The sequence below is a fragment of the Triturus cristatus genome, chromosome 1_1, assembly GCF_964204655.1.
Source record: "Triturus cristatus chromosome 1_1, aTriCri1.1, whole genome shotgun sequence".
Taxonomy (NCBI): domain Eukaryota; kingdom Metazoa; phylum Chordata; class Amphibia; order Caudata; family Salamandridae; genus Triturus; species Triturus cristatus.
This window is the reverse complement of record NC_140579.1, coordinates 286,072,640-286,085,964: the sequence shown is the minus strand read 5'-3', so window position 1 is coordinate 286,085,964 and position 13,325 is coordinate 286,072,640. Positions and strand designations below refer to the sequence as shown.

General features: G+C 44.5%; 1 protein-coding gene across 1 annotated transcript in view; it reads right to left on the bottom strand.

The window, feature by feature from the left end:
* Window positions 1-12,124, bottom strand: part of LOC146870133 (plexin-A2-like) — a 239,584-nt gene extending 227,460 nt beyond the window's left edge. Inside the window, exons 1-4 of the mRNA XM_085641065.1 lie at window positions 12,056-12,124; window positions 10,626-10,860; window positions 4,154-4,296; window positions 2,770-3,038 (exon numbers count right to left, since the gene is read on the bottom strand). Of these exons, the coding sequence (XP_085497191.1) occupies window positions 2,770-3,038; window positions 4,154-4,296; window positions 10,626-10,860; window positions 12,056-12,124 (716 nt within the window). The remainder of the gene's footprint in view (window positions 1-2,769; window positions 3,039-4,153; window positions 4,297-10,625; window positions 10,861-12,055) is intronic.
* Window positions 12,125-13,325: the final 1,201 nt, after the last annotated feature.

Here is a 13,325-nt window from a genome sequence, read left to right as displayed (position 1 = left end):
TGACTTCTGTAGCTACCACTGAATAACTGCTGGACCCCGCCTAAGTAAGTTTAAGGATGTAAAACTCAAAACAATGCACAAAAATACAGAAACAAGTATAGATCAAACAATATCAACAATTATTTAATTACATTTACAAACATAAAATATACAGAAACCAAAATGTTCATTTTATTGGGAAATTTAGAGCTTTTATAAAAAGTATTTTTATTTCTAGAAGATGAAGCAACATGCTAGTATATGACTTTGCCTCTTTTCCTCCAAATGCATGCCTTTTTTGTTGGTTGCCACATATCAGAGCTTCAATTGAGGCCACCAATAATAATTCATATTATATTCCATTTGCCATGCCTATGCTGCTTCGATAAATCAAGATAAGGATACCAACTTAATTTTTAGCCTCCAATTTCCAATTCCTTCAACTTCACAGTACATTTAAAAAAAAAATCAATTTGACTTTTTAATGTATATGTACTTTATTAATCTGCTAATATTATTTAGCTTTCTAAACAGTCATTGAGACCCTGAGTACATTTTGTGGACCCCTGGGGTTTCACAGACCATGGGTTTAGAACCACTGATGCACGGGGTGGCCTAAAGAACACCACGTCGCAACAAAAAAACAGCCCACCGTCATTCTCAGATTCCAGCTTCCAATCAAATTGTTCATTGACTGTATCTTTACCTTTGACCCTGTCCAGCTTAGTGCTGTCATTTGGCTAGGTTTGTCCTGTACAAATACCATGCACATATATACTATTATGTCTAAATGCTAGATAAACAAGTGATTAGTGAGAAACTCTTCAGAAGATGATAAGTTCCCGGAATGCCGGAAATTAAAGAGGTGCAAATTAAGTTGGCCTGTCAGGAAGGCAGAAATTGCAGGGGTACCAGAATATTGTGGATTTAATATATATACCTTGATGATATATATAATTAATCATGATATGAAGAGGTAGAGTTAAGAATAGTAAATCTATACACACTTACATATACTTATCCTGATGATATTTAGGGTGAGATTAACAGCCAATATTTTCTGATATACAACACGATTGTGACTCAAATTAGATTTCCAAAGACTTGTGGGTTGGAAATGATTGTTGCAAGAGGCCCACAGAAATCTATGTAGCCATAAGTTAGCAGTATGACTTTGAGTTCCCCTGAGCAGGTCCCAGATCCAATATCATACCCTAGACCCCCTTAAATGAAAGGTAAAGTTTGTACCAGCTAGAGACAGGCTCTTAAGTGTCCATATCTGGAGATCATAACTCAACATTTTCATTCTGCTTAAAACCTGCCCAAGGGTAGCTGGAAATGCAAGGTTTTCTTCCCAGACAAATGTATACATCAGTTAAGTCAAACTGTCCTGAGGAAGCCAAAGCGCTAGACAAGACTTCCTTCTCCGTAATTAACTTCTGGGGAATGCGTTCCACACAATTTTCCCTGACATAGTGAGGACTATCCTCTAACGAATATGTGACGTTACAACTCATGCGATACATTGCATGCCATTACAACGCGGTCGTTACAATGACCGGTGTTGTTACATCGCACACCATTACAATGCAAGTCATTACAACGACTTGCTGTAGGGGGCGCTGGATGTTGGAATAGTATAATTTACTATTCCAACTCCAGTCTGTGCAACAGTAGGGAAGGTGTTGGATTTTAAATCCAACACCTTCTGCCCCCTACAGCAAGTCGTTGTAACGACTAACGTTGTAATGGTTTGCGGTGCAACAACGCAGTCATTGTAACGACCGCGTTGTAATGGCATGCGATATATTGCATGCGATGAAAACGATGTCTCCCTCTTCTAACTCACCTTCTTCAGACCTAATATAGATGTGTTGGACATATAACTCTTGCTTCTGTCCTGGTGGGGGTGGAGGGTTGGGGGGCATAAAGGGGAGAGATGAATAATTAAACAGCGTGCAGACAGGCATGCCGACAGACTGTGATCTGGTCTCTTAGCCATGGACCTCACAGGGACTCCTGCTTCTTGTGCAGCAGGTATAGAGTAACACAAACGAATGCCTTTGCAGATGACAGCACAGGTCCTACACATGTGGCTCCAAGTTCTGCTGCATCCATTTCTTCCTCCCCTATACTTAACCTGCACTTAGTCTTTCGTTGAAACCCACACAAACAATGTCCTAGTGCCCATCTGTCTCCTCCTACAGGTCCCATCTTCTGCCGCTGATTGCATCAGATATTTTTTTTTACAATTGCATCCAGCGTGGACCTGAATTCTCACTTCCTCTCGCTCTGGCCCATCTTTTATGTGCTCTTCATTATTTGGATACTAAGGGGTTTTTCAAAATGCGCCATATTTTATTTTGCTAATTTTCCCTATTTCTAGTGATTCCAGTATTCCTTTTGCAGTAACCGTTCTCTGTATTTTGTGAAGACTACCCTAACGCTAGGGGTAAAGGTTCATTTTCCCCACTCATTTTCAGGGAGACATTTCCTGTCCCAGCTCCATCAAGTCCTGACACCCTCTTCCTCCCGCTGATTGATAAACATTGCCTCTGCACTTGAGCTAAATGTACACTTACACTGGAGAGGTGAAGACCTACTTTCTCACTCACTGAGGACCACTTTCACACGGCATCCTTCCCCTGGCATCCGGCAGCTCAATTTTTATGTATGCTTTAGCCATCCAATGATCTTGGATGAAGCCTGCAGTCACACAAGAATTGGAAATGCCTGTTCCCATACTAGGAACCACTACCATGCCCCCAAAGGCCTAGATTCCCCTCTCACCTTCGAAGCAGCAGCTTCGGACGGTTCTTGTTCTCCAAGTTCTTCTCAATGAGTTTGGAGAGGAGCTGCTTCAGGACATCTGTGGCATACTCCAACTTGCCTTGCAGTGCGGTCATGATGAGGGAGGCCACGTTACCACGATCCCGCATGGAGAAGCCACGCTGCATCTCTAATGTGCGGATGAAGGTTAGCAGGAACACCTTGCCGTTTATCAGCTGGGCAAAAAGCTTAAGCGCCTTTTCCACATTTTGCTGCCCGTTTCCTTGGACCTGCAGAGGGTAGGTAATAAGAGCCACCAATGATGAAACTGGACTGTACAATGGGGTCAAAAATAACTTGCTCTCGACTGTGCCTCAGAAGTACTGGAGCTGGTGAGAACAGGAGTAGACAGGTTATACTGGGGGGGTGGGGTGGGGGGGTGGAGGGACGTGGTCATACCATGGGTGGCCTTGGTCTAAATGGAAATCAGGAGATTTCTCAAAAGGTTTGTAACTTTATAAAGTTTGTAAGGCTGGGAAAGTGCAAGTTATATGTCAGGCACTAACAACAGATGGCCTTTACCAAGTTAATTCTTCAACACGCCCCAAACAACACATAATGTCATTTGTGGCGGTCACTGTCAAGGCACCCAAATTTGTAATGTTCTCCTGACATCATCTAGCAAACAAGGACGATGTCAAATGGGGGTCCAGCAGGAAGCGTTGGATAAACCTGATAACACAGATAATTGTTGAAGTGAAGGTAGCCGGATCAATACAAGGAAACAACATGACTGTGTCTATGAACCAGGAGAGTTTAAAAATAGATCAAACAGCAATAAACTGAGACTTCTTAGAACTTTGGACTCTGGTTCTGGTTTTATTTTCTGTAGAATCATTTGTCCCCATGCAGACTGGTGTGTCAAAGACAAGACAACAACTGGTCAGAAATTTGGAGTATGGAAGATCTGAAGAGTTGTCAGTCTTCCCCAAATTTTCTCCCCTGCGATGACACTTATGGACCATGCACACAGGAAGAGAATTCAGGGCTGTGTGGAAAGATGGCGTAGTCTTCAACCAGAGTAGACGTTCTGAGTGTCATACTCATGAATGATTCATGTGAGGGTTTAGCAAGTCATTGACCACTCCCCATGGCATGGGGTTCATGCTGACAGCTCGTACTGTACAGGAATGCTTATACAAAGGAGGGCCCAGCAGCTTGGCCATGGGAGTCAGACCACTGAATGCCAACATGCTGGAGAAACGTGTTGCTCACAAATACTTAGATTCTCTGAATGATATCAGGAGAGGCCCATGTGTGAACATGAAGTCTCTAAAAAAAAATTATACAAGCACTAAAGTGCGGAGATAAATGTAGAATACAATGATGAGGAACACCTCATTACCTCCAGCTCCCGCAGGACTGGGTGATCCTCGATACCAGTGAACAGCACCCTCATGGCGTATGTCCGGTAGTCCAAAAACGGGATTCCTGACCTGTCTAGGTCGCTGGTGAGTTCGTTGATGTCGGTCTGCAGCTCTGCAAAAGCTGAAAGAAGCAAAAATATACATATAGATATATAAATGAGAATGGTAACAAACCTATGGTTGTGGATCGGTGAAACTGCCCCAGCCAAGTCTAAAAGAGAAGCCCTGAAACTAGAGCATGACAACAAAGTGTCCCAATGACCTACAAAAGTTTTCCAGAAGGTAGGATCGTAAAAGGGGTAAACAGATCAGGAGCAGCCATTGGGAAAAGGTACTAAGTCTAAAATCTCAACAAAACAAGCATTGGCATAGCCAATAGGTCTCGCTTTTGGGACCCTATAAGTACTTAGGTATGCAGCACAATATCCTTAGTGCAACAACACCAACTGTTGCATGGCTAAACACTTACAAGGTCCCAAAAGCGAGACCTATTGGCTATGCAGATGGCGGCACCGCAAAAGTGAAAGCAATCGCGGCGCCGCGAAAGTGAAAGTAATCGCGGCTGTAAGGGTGCCCGCGAGATACAGAGAGCTGATACATGGAGAAACTGATTATGTCCTGTTTTAATATTCCCGGATGCATTATGGGGCAGTGCAATTTCATCTCAATGCACTTACTTAGCCAATTCTACTCAATTTGCATCATCTGATGACCTTTTGCAGCACCTTGTGTGTCATTAAGCACTGAGAATTGTTTTATGAAGTAGTTCTGCATTGGAACCGGTCACATGTTACATCAACATAGGTAGAGATTTAGCAAATCCCATGTAAAGGGACTGAGAATAATATAAAACGAAATATATGCACTCTCAGCCCCATAGCTCCTAGAGACAGGAGGCTCTTGCCGTACAAAGACACTTAGGAGCCCATATATTCCTACCAATGAAGGACACTGCACGGTAGAGGCTGAAAAATCGATTTTACATGCACAAAAAAATATTTATTTACTTAAGTGAACTTCAGTAACACGGAGGGGTCCAGCATGAGCGGGGGATTAAAAACAAAGGAGATGAAACAGACAGATTTCTAATGCTCCATGTTCCCTTCGTAATCAGCTTTTGTTGTAGTGGGAAGAGGGCGCGTGTCAGCTGAGATCATGCTAAGCTGCCCCCAGTGTGTGAACAGAGCACGTGCGGGCACGAGCGTGAAAGGGTGGGGGGGTCAGAAAGACGTGAGGATGGAGATGGGCGGAAGAGGCGGTATTAAAGTGTTTCTAGATCAGCACTGAGAATGAGGAAGAAGGGCGGGGCTATGAGTATAGCAAAGCAGCACATGGACAGGAAGAGGCGCAAGGAGATGGAATGGGCGGGTCTAGAATGTAGAGCAGCTCGCGGGCAGGAGAAGGGGAAACAGAGGGGATTGAAGGAGGCAGGGTCCTAGCAGTAGACAGACCACGGAGAAGAGTGGGGCGGGATTAGAGTGATAGAGCAGTACACAATCATGGAGGAGAAGAGAGAAAGGGGTGCAACTGTTCGTTCATTTTCCGAGTCTAACTGAAGTGCTGTAATGGCGAGTGTAGGGTCAGGAATGCTTGGTCTGTTCCTTTGTTGTTTCCTGGCCGGCGGTTGTCAGGCGTTAGATTGTGAAGGTGAGCGGATCTGTGCTGCTTGCTTTGTGTAGACAACGATGCACTCTGAAATACCCCTTACACACTGACAATCCCTCATCGCGATCGCGATCGCGATCACTCTAAAAGCGAAAGTGATCGCAATGCCGCACGCTAGAGATGCGTGCGTAGCAGCGGGGGGAGGGATATGGTGCTGAAGGCTGGCGCAGGAAAGGCAGATGGCTGTGCGAGATGGGAGGGGGGAATGCGGGGAGCAGCTGTGCACGTGCACGCCATCGTGCACTGTAGCTTGTCGCCAGCACAAAAATGTGGGTAGCACTTTCTAAACCCACCTACTAAATGTCTCGCCAGACCAGCGCATGCGCTGTGTCAGGCGAGACCTAAAAAGGGAAAGAAATACTACAATTCCGGACCCAACCACTAGATGGCAGAATAATGCATAGCATTTGAATCCAGAAAAGATTCACGCTGAAAAACTGAAGACTTGAGGAGAGTTCTGGATCAGAACAAACACTGCGTTCGTGTGGAGAAGTCACAACCTACGCGACACTGAGCGAATCAGCTTAAATATAAGCTCTTACCAACCAGCACAAAAAGAGCATTAGAAAACTATAACAAGTTTAAAGTGGCAAAGACAAATGTTGGCCATGGAGATAGCTTAGCCTTGAGTTCCCTGCACAGCTGAAGTGGCCTGAGTGATTACCAAAGCCAATAGCATCCTAAGACAGGGGTCATGTACAGGGCTTTCTAGTCTATGCTTGCCTGGTGGCATGTGCTTGTCCAATTCATAGGTTCTGATGAGAACAGGAAATATTCTAATGAACATTATGTTTGTGGATGCAACATATGTGGGAGACAATTTAAAATCAGCTTTCTAAGAAGGGCGTTGGGAAAGTAGAACCAAATCAAAATATAGAACAAAAAGGTAAAATGTCCTTATGTAGACTATGTAGTGTGAATCATCAATATGCAAATTAAACACCTGAGCTAGCCTTTTGCATTAGACCATGCTTCTTCCAAAAGACCACATCTTCCTCACTATGGCTAGCCATGTCTCTTCCACCAGACCACACCTCCAATAACTAGGTCACATTCCTTTCTCCATCACCACGCCTCCTCCATCACCGCGGTGTGTAATCACAAATATACAGAAGCACCTGGTGGATTCTATTCTCAAGACAAGCAGTGTATGACTTGCAACAAATGTAGAGTTTGTGTACCGGCCCATCTAAGCGACCGTACATATCCATATTCTTGTGACTTTCAACAAAATGGGGTAGGTATAAAAGACGTGTGCTACCTAAGCCGATTGGTGCAAGTGGCCTTCAAACAATATAAGGTTAGGGTGCATGTACAATTGCACCATCTAAGGAGATAAATAAACCTGTGCCCTCCCTTCAATACATAGACAATGGCACATGGGCAGGCAATGCGTAAAAAGGTACGTGCACGTAACCCCTCATTTAGCATGCCAGCTAGGGCACACTGCCACGTGCTCCATTGATGGAGATGTCTGCATGCTTGCCTACCCCAGCAAGTGACTATACAAATAGTAGGATACAGGCAGTGCACGTGTGTGAGAGTCAACAGCAGCTTATTTTAGCATCTGCATTTCTTTGTTTTTTTAATGCAAGGCCTGGTTCTATAGGAACACATGACACCAGAAAGCATACAGGGAACCCTGCCGCATGACTCAAGCATACCAACCACGGCGAGGGGGTGTTCATTGCCAGGGAGTATTTACTGGGAAAGTTGATGGCTTTTCCTCAAAAACTCTCTATTCAACTTTCATATGTATGCAGGTGGTTCATGAAAACATGAACTAGCACGTGTCATGAGCAGTAGGGGCGGGCACAGTGACTGCATATTCTACATTGGAACGCATACTGCGCCAAGGTGTCGCTGGACAAATTGTAAATGGAGAGACTATGAGTATGAGATGACGGAAGTGACAGAGAAAGGCCCGCCCCATTAGACACGGGCTCTACTAAACGCGGTGTCCTGCAGGGGAGATAAGAGAATGGCGATTGTTTCCCCTCACCTTTGAAAGTGCCTGCTCGAGCCTCCGATCAAAATCAGTTCATAGGCGGCCACTTTTCACCTGTGCCGCGGCTGGCGCCAGTTTGGCCTTTTCATTTAATCGACGAGCAAAGAGAGTTTTCGGCAGAGTGCGTGATGTGTCCAAAAGTGCTAAAGACCCACAGGCCCCCAGACGTGGCTACGCAGGCACGAGGAAGGCACAACGCGTGCTCTGTCTCAGGAAATAGGAAACGCTAAAAGTGCAACGTTGTGAAAGTTGAAACGTGTTCAGGCCTCCGTTTGTAATGCTAAAATCTGACTGGCATTCTTTTAGACGCTTTGGAAGAGGGCTTTCAAGTTTTCAAATACATATCAAAGTGTTATATTGCGCTAGGATCCGCTACAGAGAGACAAAATGAAAAGATAGCAACGAGAGGCAATAGAAGAGAGGACGGGAGCAAGAGCAGAGAGATGAGGAGAGCGCGGGAAAACAGGGAAAGATAAAACATGGCATCAGATCAGCATAGCCAGACCCATTTGGCCTATTCTTTCCCTCATAACCACACAGGCCATACAGAGCCTGAGTGTGGTACCCAGAAACAGCGAGGGAGGTCAGATGGAAGAAGAACCCGGAAGAAGGCAGTGGGTGAAAGAGGGAACACCAATCTGAAGGTTGAGATATGTTTCCTTGAGCCCGGTGGGAACTTGTGACAGGAAAACATTATGGATTAGTTTATAAATTGACTTGCACAATCTGCGAGCCAGGGTCAACAGATGCAGTGAGGCAAAGTGACTTGCCCAGGGTCACAGGAAATGTGCAAGCTAAAGCCAGAAGATGTGCTCAAAGGAATCCGGATCCGATGTGTCATCTTTCAGTGTGAACTGTATGTTTTGTTCCAAAAGTAACCTACAGTGGAAAAGAATGGTGTAACCCTCAACTGAACGACCTGGAAGGTGTTCAGAAATTACAGGCAGAAGGAGGGACTGGTTTTTCAACAGGCACGTGCTGCAGCGTCTCGTTCCGATCCTACTCTTGCACGCTGAGCATGAGGTCGGTGCTCCTGCTGAGCTTGAACTTCTCAGGTAAGCAGCCCACCGGACCGCTGGGTCATCACATCTTTGATTATACTGATGTGACATGGAGATGACATCCTGAGACAGCAGGACCCTGACAGTGTCTTTGCAGGCTCCTCACATGGAAACTGCTGGGAGAAGAAGCAGAGCCGGCCAGAATGGGGGCAACGAAAGACAGAACATGGCAACGAAAGACAGAAACTGTGCGAAATATCATCATTTTCTCTGAGAATTAAAAAAAAAAAACCTTCAAAGCGGTTAATCGTTCACATTTTTGGGGGGTATGAGATGCAGTGGTTCCTGTGCTGTTTAAAAGGAATTCCAGGATCTCCCATAGACGCTCACAGGTTGTGCATACCACAGATTCTAATCAGACCTCATGTTTTGTGACAGCAGATGTCAAATGACTCCTCGGAAATCTATTACAATTAGAAGAAGAAATCCCAATTTAACTTGATTTCTATTAAACTAAACAGCTTTCGTCACAATATTCTGTTCTAAGGACATGTACAACATAACTTGTGTGTTTGTAAAGCACACGTTCACCCGGAGGCATCTTGGCACTGGATACTCATTTTATTGACCTCAGAGGGATGAAAGGCTGAGTGGACCCGCCGGGATTTGAATCTGTGACCATGAGGTCGAACACAGGCCCCTGCAGTGGACGCATTAGTCCACTGAGCCACCAGATCCGGATATTTATCTACCCAACATAAGAGGAGATGACACTTCCTGGATGTGCTTTGCCCAGAACATTTCCCTGCCAGGAAGGAACCTAACCTTCAGGCACATGGAGGCAGATCCACAGGACAGGGTGTTCTACACTGTGATCCTCTGTCAGTATCTTCTCTTGTTACATATCTCTACCCCGGTCGGAACCATCTTAGGAGGTAGCTTTTACTAGCATAAACTTACAACCTTGGGATGACAGTTTAATCCTTGCTCAGTCTTTACTCTTGTGACTAGTTTGAACTTCTACAATAATTCAATGCATTTTTCATTTTGCTTCGACGATGGCTTGTCTCTTGTTACATTTTTGTCCACGGACTTCTTTGATATACCTTTGTGAAATTATTTCAAGATCCACCTGTACCATTGTTCATCTGGTGCCGCGGTGGCGTGCGCTGATGAACTGTCTGCTCATCTTTACTTGTATTGTGTTGTGCCAGTGGAATAATAATAGAGCGAAATGTTATGATGTCATGAAACGCTACTGTTCAAATGATAATGAAATAAAAATTACTGAAAAATATTTTTCTGCTTGAATTAGGATTACATGAGTCCTGCCATAATTTGTGTTGATATCTTTAAAACTCAACCTCCATTGCAAATGGCTGTATCAAAACTAGGAAATTGTTATAAAAGTAAGAGGGTGGGGGAGATAAAAGGTATGGCCGACTGGGGTTGGTGAATGTTGTAGAGCATAACAATTATGTTTAAGTAACCTTTCAGATTGCTCTTCTTGAGTCTCTAGTCATTAAATGACACGTAAAGATTCTTGAAACCCAAAAAATAAAATTTCGGTTACAAATTGTGGTTACCAACAGGACAAATAAACTTATTTATTTGGATTTCTGATTGTCTTCAGAGAAACCACATTCATGATCATCGAGAGGCCAAATTTTAAACCTGAATGGCCGCGCTGGGGTCCTAACAGCCTGTCCTCTGGGGGAGAATCTTTGATGGTGCCGCCCTCCCACCAGAACTCGAAGAAAAAGAGAGTGCCCTCACCTTCCTTGCACTCCAGAGCAACTCGAGACTCAAGGTTGTCCATCTGCATTTGGAGTCTCTTGAGTGTGAGGTCATTCTCCCTGGACTTGCGCTTGTAGGCAATGAGGACAATGATGACGATGATGAGGAGCAGGCTACCTCCGGCAGCAATGCTGACGATGGCGGGCAGTGTGAGGAGACTGTCGGAAATCACGTTAACGGATCCAGGCGAGAAGACTATGCCTCCAACGTGAATCTATTGTGAGATGGAAGAAATGAAAGAGAAACACCAATCAGCACAAAGGAACACTCCAACCATCCTAGACAGCCTTCACACCATTATGGTGCAGCAGGATTTTAATGTAAACATTGTCTTGCGTAGTCTATTTGAGTTTTTCGGACTTCTGAACACCATTCTTTTTCCATTTTTTTAAAGGGGAACCACAGCTGAAAATATTCTTGCACCCAAGGCCGGCTTTAGCACTTGCGGCGCCCAGTGTGACAATGTTTTTTGGTGCCCCCAAAGACCACCTCAGTCACGGATACCCTCACTACCACCCTTTAACACTCTCCATAACCTCTCTCTCAGATGCATTTAATTAATTTTATAGCCTCACTCACACGCATTACACAGAGACATTCAACCACAGGTGTGAAAATCAGTGTATAGTAAATTTTACATATGACAGAGGACAACAAGGGGTGCATTCACATGTCATCCATACAGGTAGGCAGTACAGTTGACGAGTACTTGGTCTGGAGAAGCACAAACTCTGAATTTAAAATATAACACAATGGATTGGGGCTCTCTTTAATAACAAGAACTGATTTGTACCCAAATGAACCTTTTGTGCAACATTACAATGATGAAAGTCTAGGCAAAAAATCCATACGCTCTAATCTATACCTTAAAGTCTGCACGCAGTTCTTTCATGACAGTTAAGAGCTCACTGTAAATTGCAACTAACAAAAGGAAGTCTCTGACAAAAGCAGTAACCCACTGACCTGTTTACATTACATTCACTTTGTGATCTGCATCGTACATGTTCTTGCAGCAGGCATATTAAACCCTCTGCGCTACCTTCAAAACTTCCACGAGTGAAAACTTCTAATAGACAAAACTCCGATCTTGCCAGGAAGAACATTAATCACTGGAGTTTCCTTGACATTTTAATTGTCCACTGAAAAGTGCTGGAGGCCAGGAACGAGGCAGCAGGTGCTTTCAAGTAAACCGGCGCCCCCTTGTCAAGCAAGCACCCGGTGCGGTGGCACCGGTCGCACCGCCATAAAGCCGGCCCTGCTTGCACCAGAATGCCATCGCTCTCAGTAACTCATTAGGAACGTTATTTTGGCACTGAGGAGCTGATGCTCACATGTAAACCAGGACTAATAATGGAGCTTTTTGCCCCCCCTCCCCCTCTGCCCCCCCCCCCGGCCCCCCCGATGATTACAGCTGTATTGAATGTGATGATGCAAGAAGGTAATGGTGGCATGAACCAGCCCAACATATCCCGCCCCATCTTACAACTTATACAGATAGAAGAAGGCTAATTTCACATTACAAATAATGAACAGCCTAAGTGGCAAATAGGGTTAAGATAATGAAATAGGGCTAAAAATAACATGTAGCGAGGCCTGGGAAGCAGGCATAAATGTGAAGAGGAGAAACTTCAGAGAACGTAGGTGAGAAAATGGACAAAGGCAAAGAAAGTGAAGAGGAAAAAAGACAAGGAACTAAAAAAAAATAGTGATCTAAAAAGGCAAAGGGGAAGCCATTCAGCAATAAAGGAGAGGTAGGAGAAAGAGTTAAAGAAAGAGAGGAAAGGAAGAAATTAGAAAGAAAAAAGGATGAATAAAGAAAAAAGAAACAAATTGTTAGGTAGTGAAAGAAGAGTGCTAAATATGAGACAAGAAAGAACAAAGAAAAAAGTTTGAGCTTTTTGGTGTTAACAATGCTTTAGCTTGGACCCATAGACTATTTATGTCCAGCACTAGGATTGTTGGAGGCATTAGCCCTCAACCTATCACATTTGAGAGTCCTCTGATAATGAATCAGTAGGTTAATGGTCACGTTTCCAAGTTAAATTGTGTGCAAAATGAGGCTACCTTCTAAATGAGTACAACACGAGAACGGCGAATGAAGGATGTGCCCACACTGCCTACTTGCCTCACCAGGGAGTATTTTCTTCACATTTACATAGACTAGAGCTAACACTGACTGTTCTAAGGCCTCTGATGCTCGCTCATCTCAGGCCTGGCCACTGCTCAGACAGCTGATGAGTGGCAGAGACAGCCCTGTCACTGGGAGGAACCAAGCATAGGACAGGGACTAAGGCCTCTACCGGGAGAGGACAAGAGTATATAGCAAGAAGGAGATGGAAACACAGAAGATATGGAGGAGAAAGAAAGGAAAAAAACAATGGAGGGCCAACAGAGTGGGCGTGGGAAGTATAGAACGAGGGCAGAGGAAGGAAGGAGGACCACTGTGGATTGATGATAGAGTTAATGTTTGAGCAGGAGAGGAAAATGAGGTTAGTGTTCTATAGAGAGAGATGAAAGGGTGCAAAAGGATGTTGTTGAAAGGCTAGAAGAGGACCAGAAACAGACAATGGGAGCGCAGGGAAGCTCTCACTTGACAAGAAGTCACACTGTAAACACTGTCTGCCTCCTCAGTAAAGAGGTCAGAGGCTCGCTGCTTGTGAAGTGAAGAGGTCAGAGGAT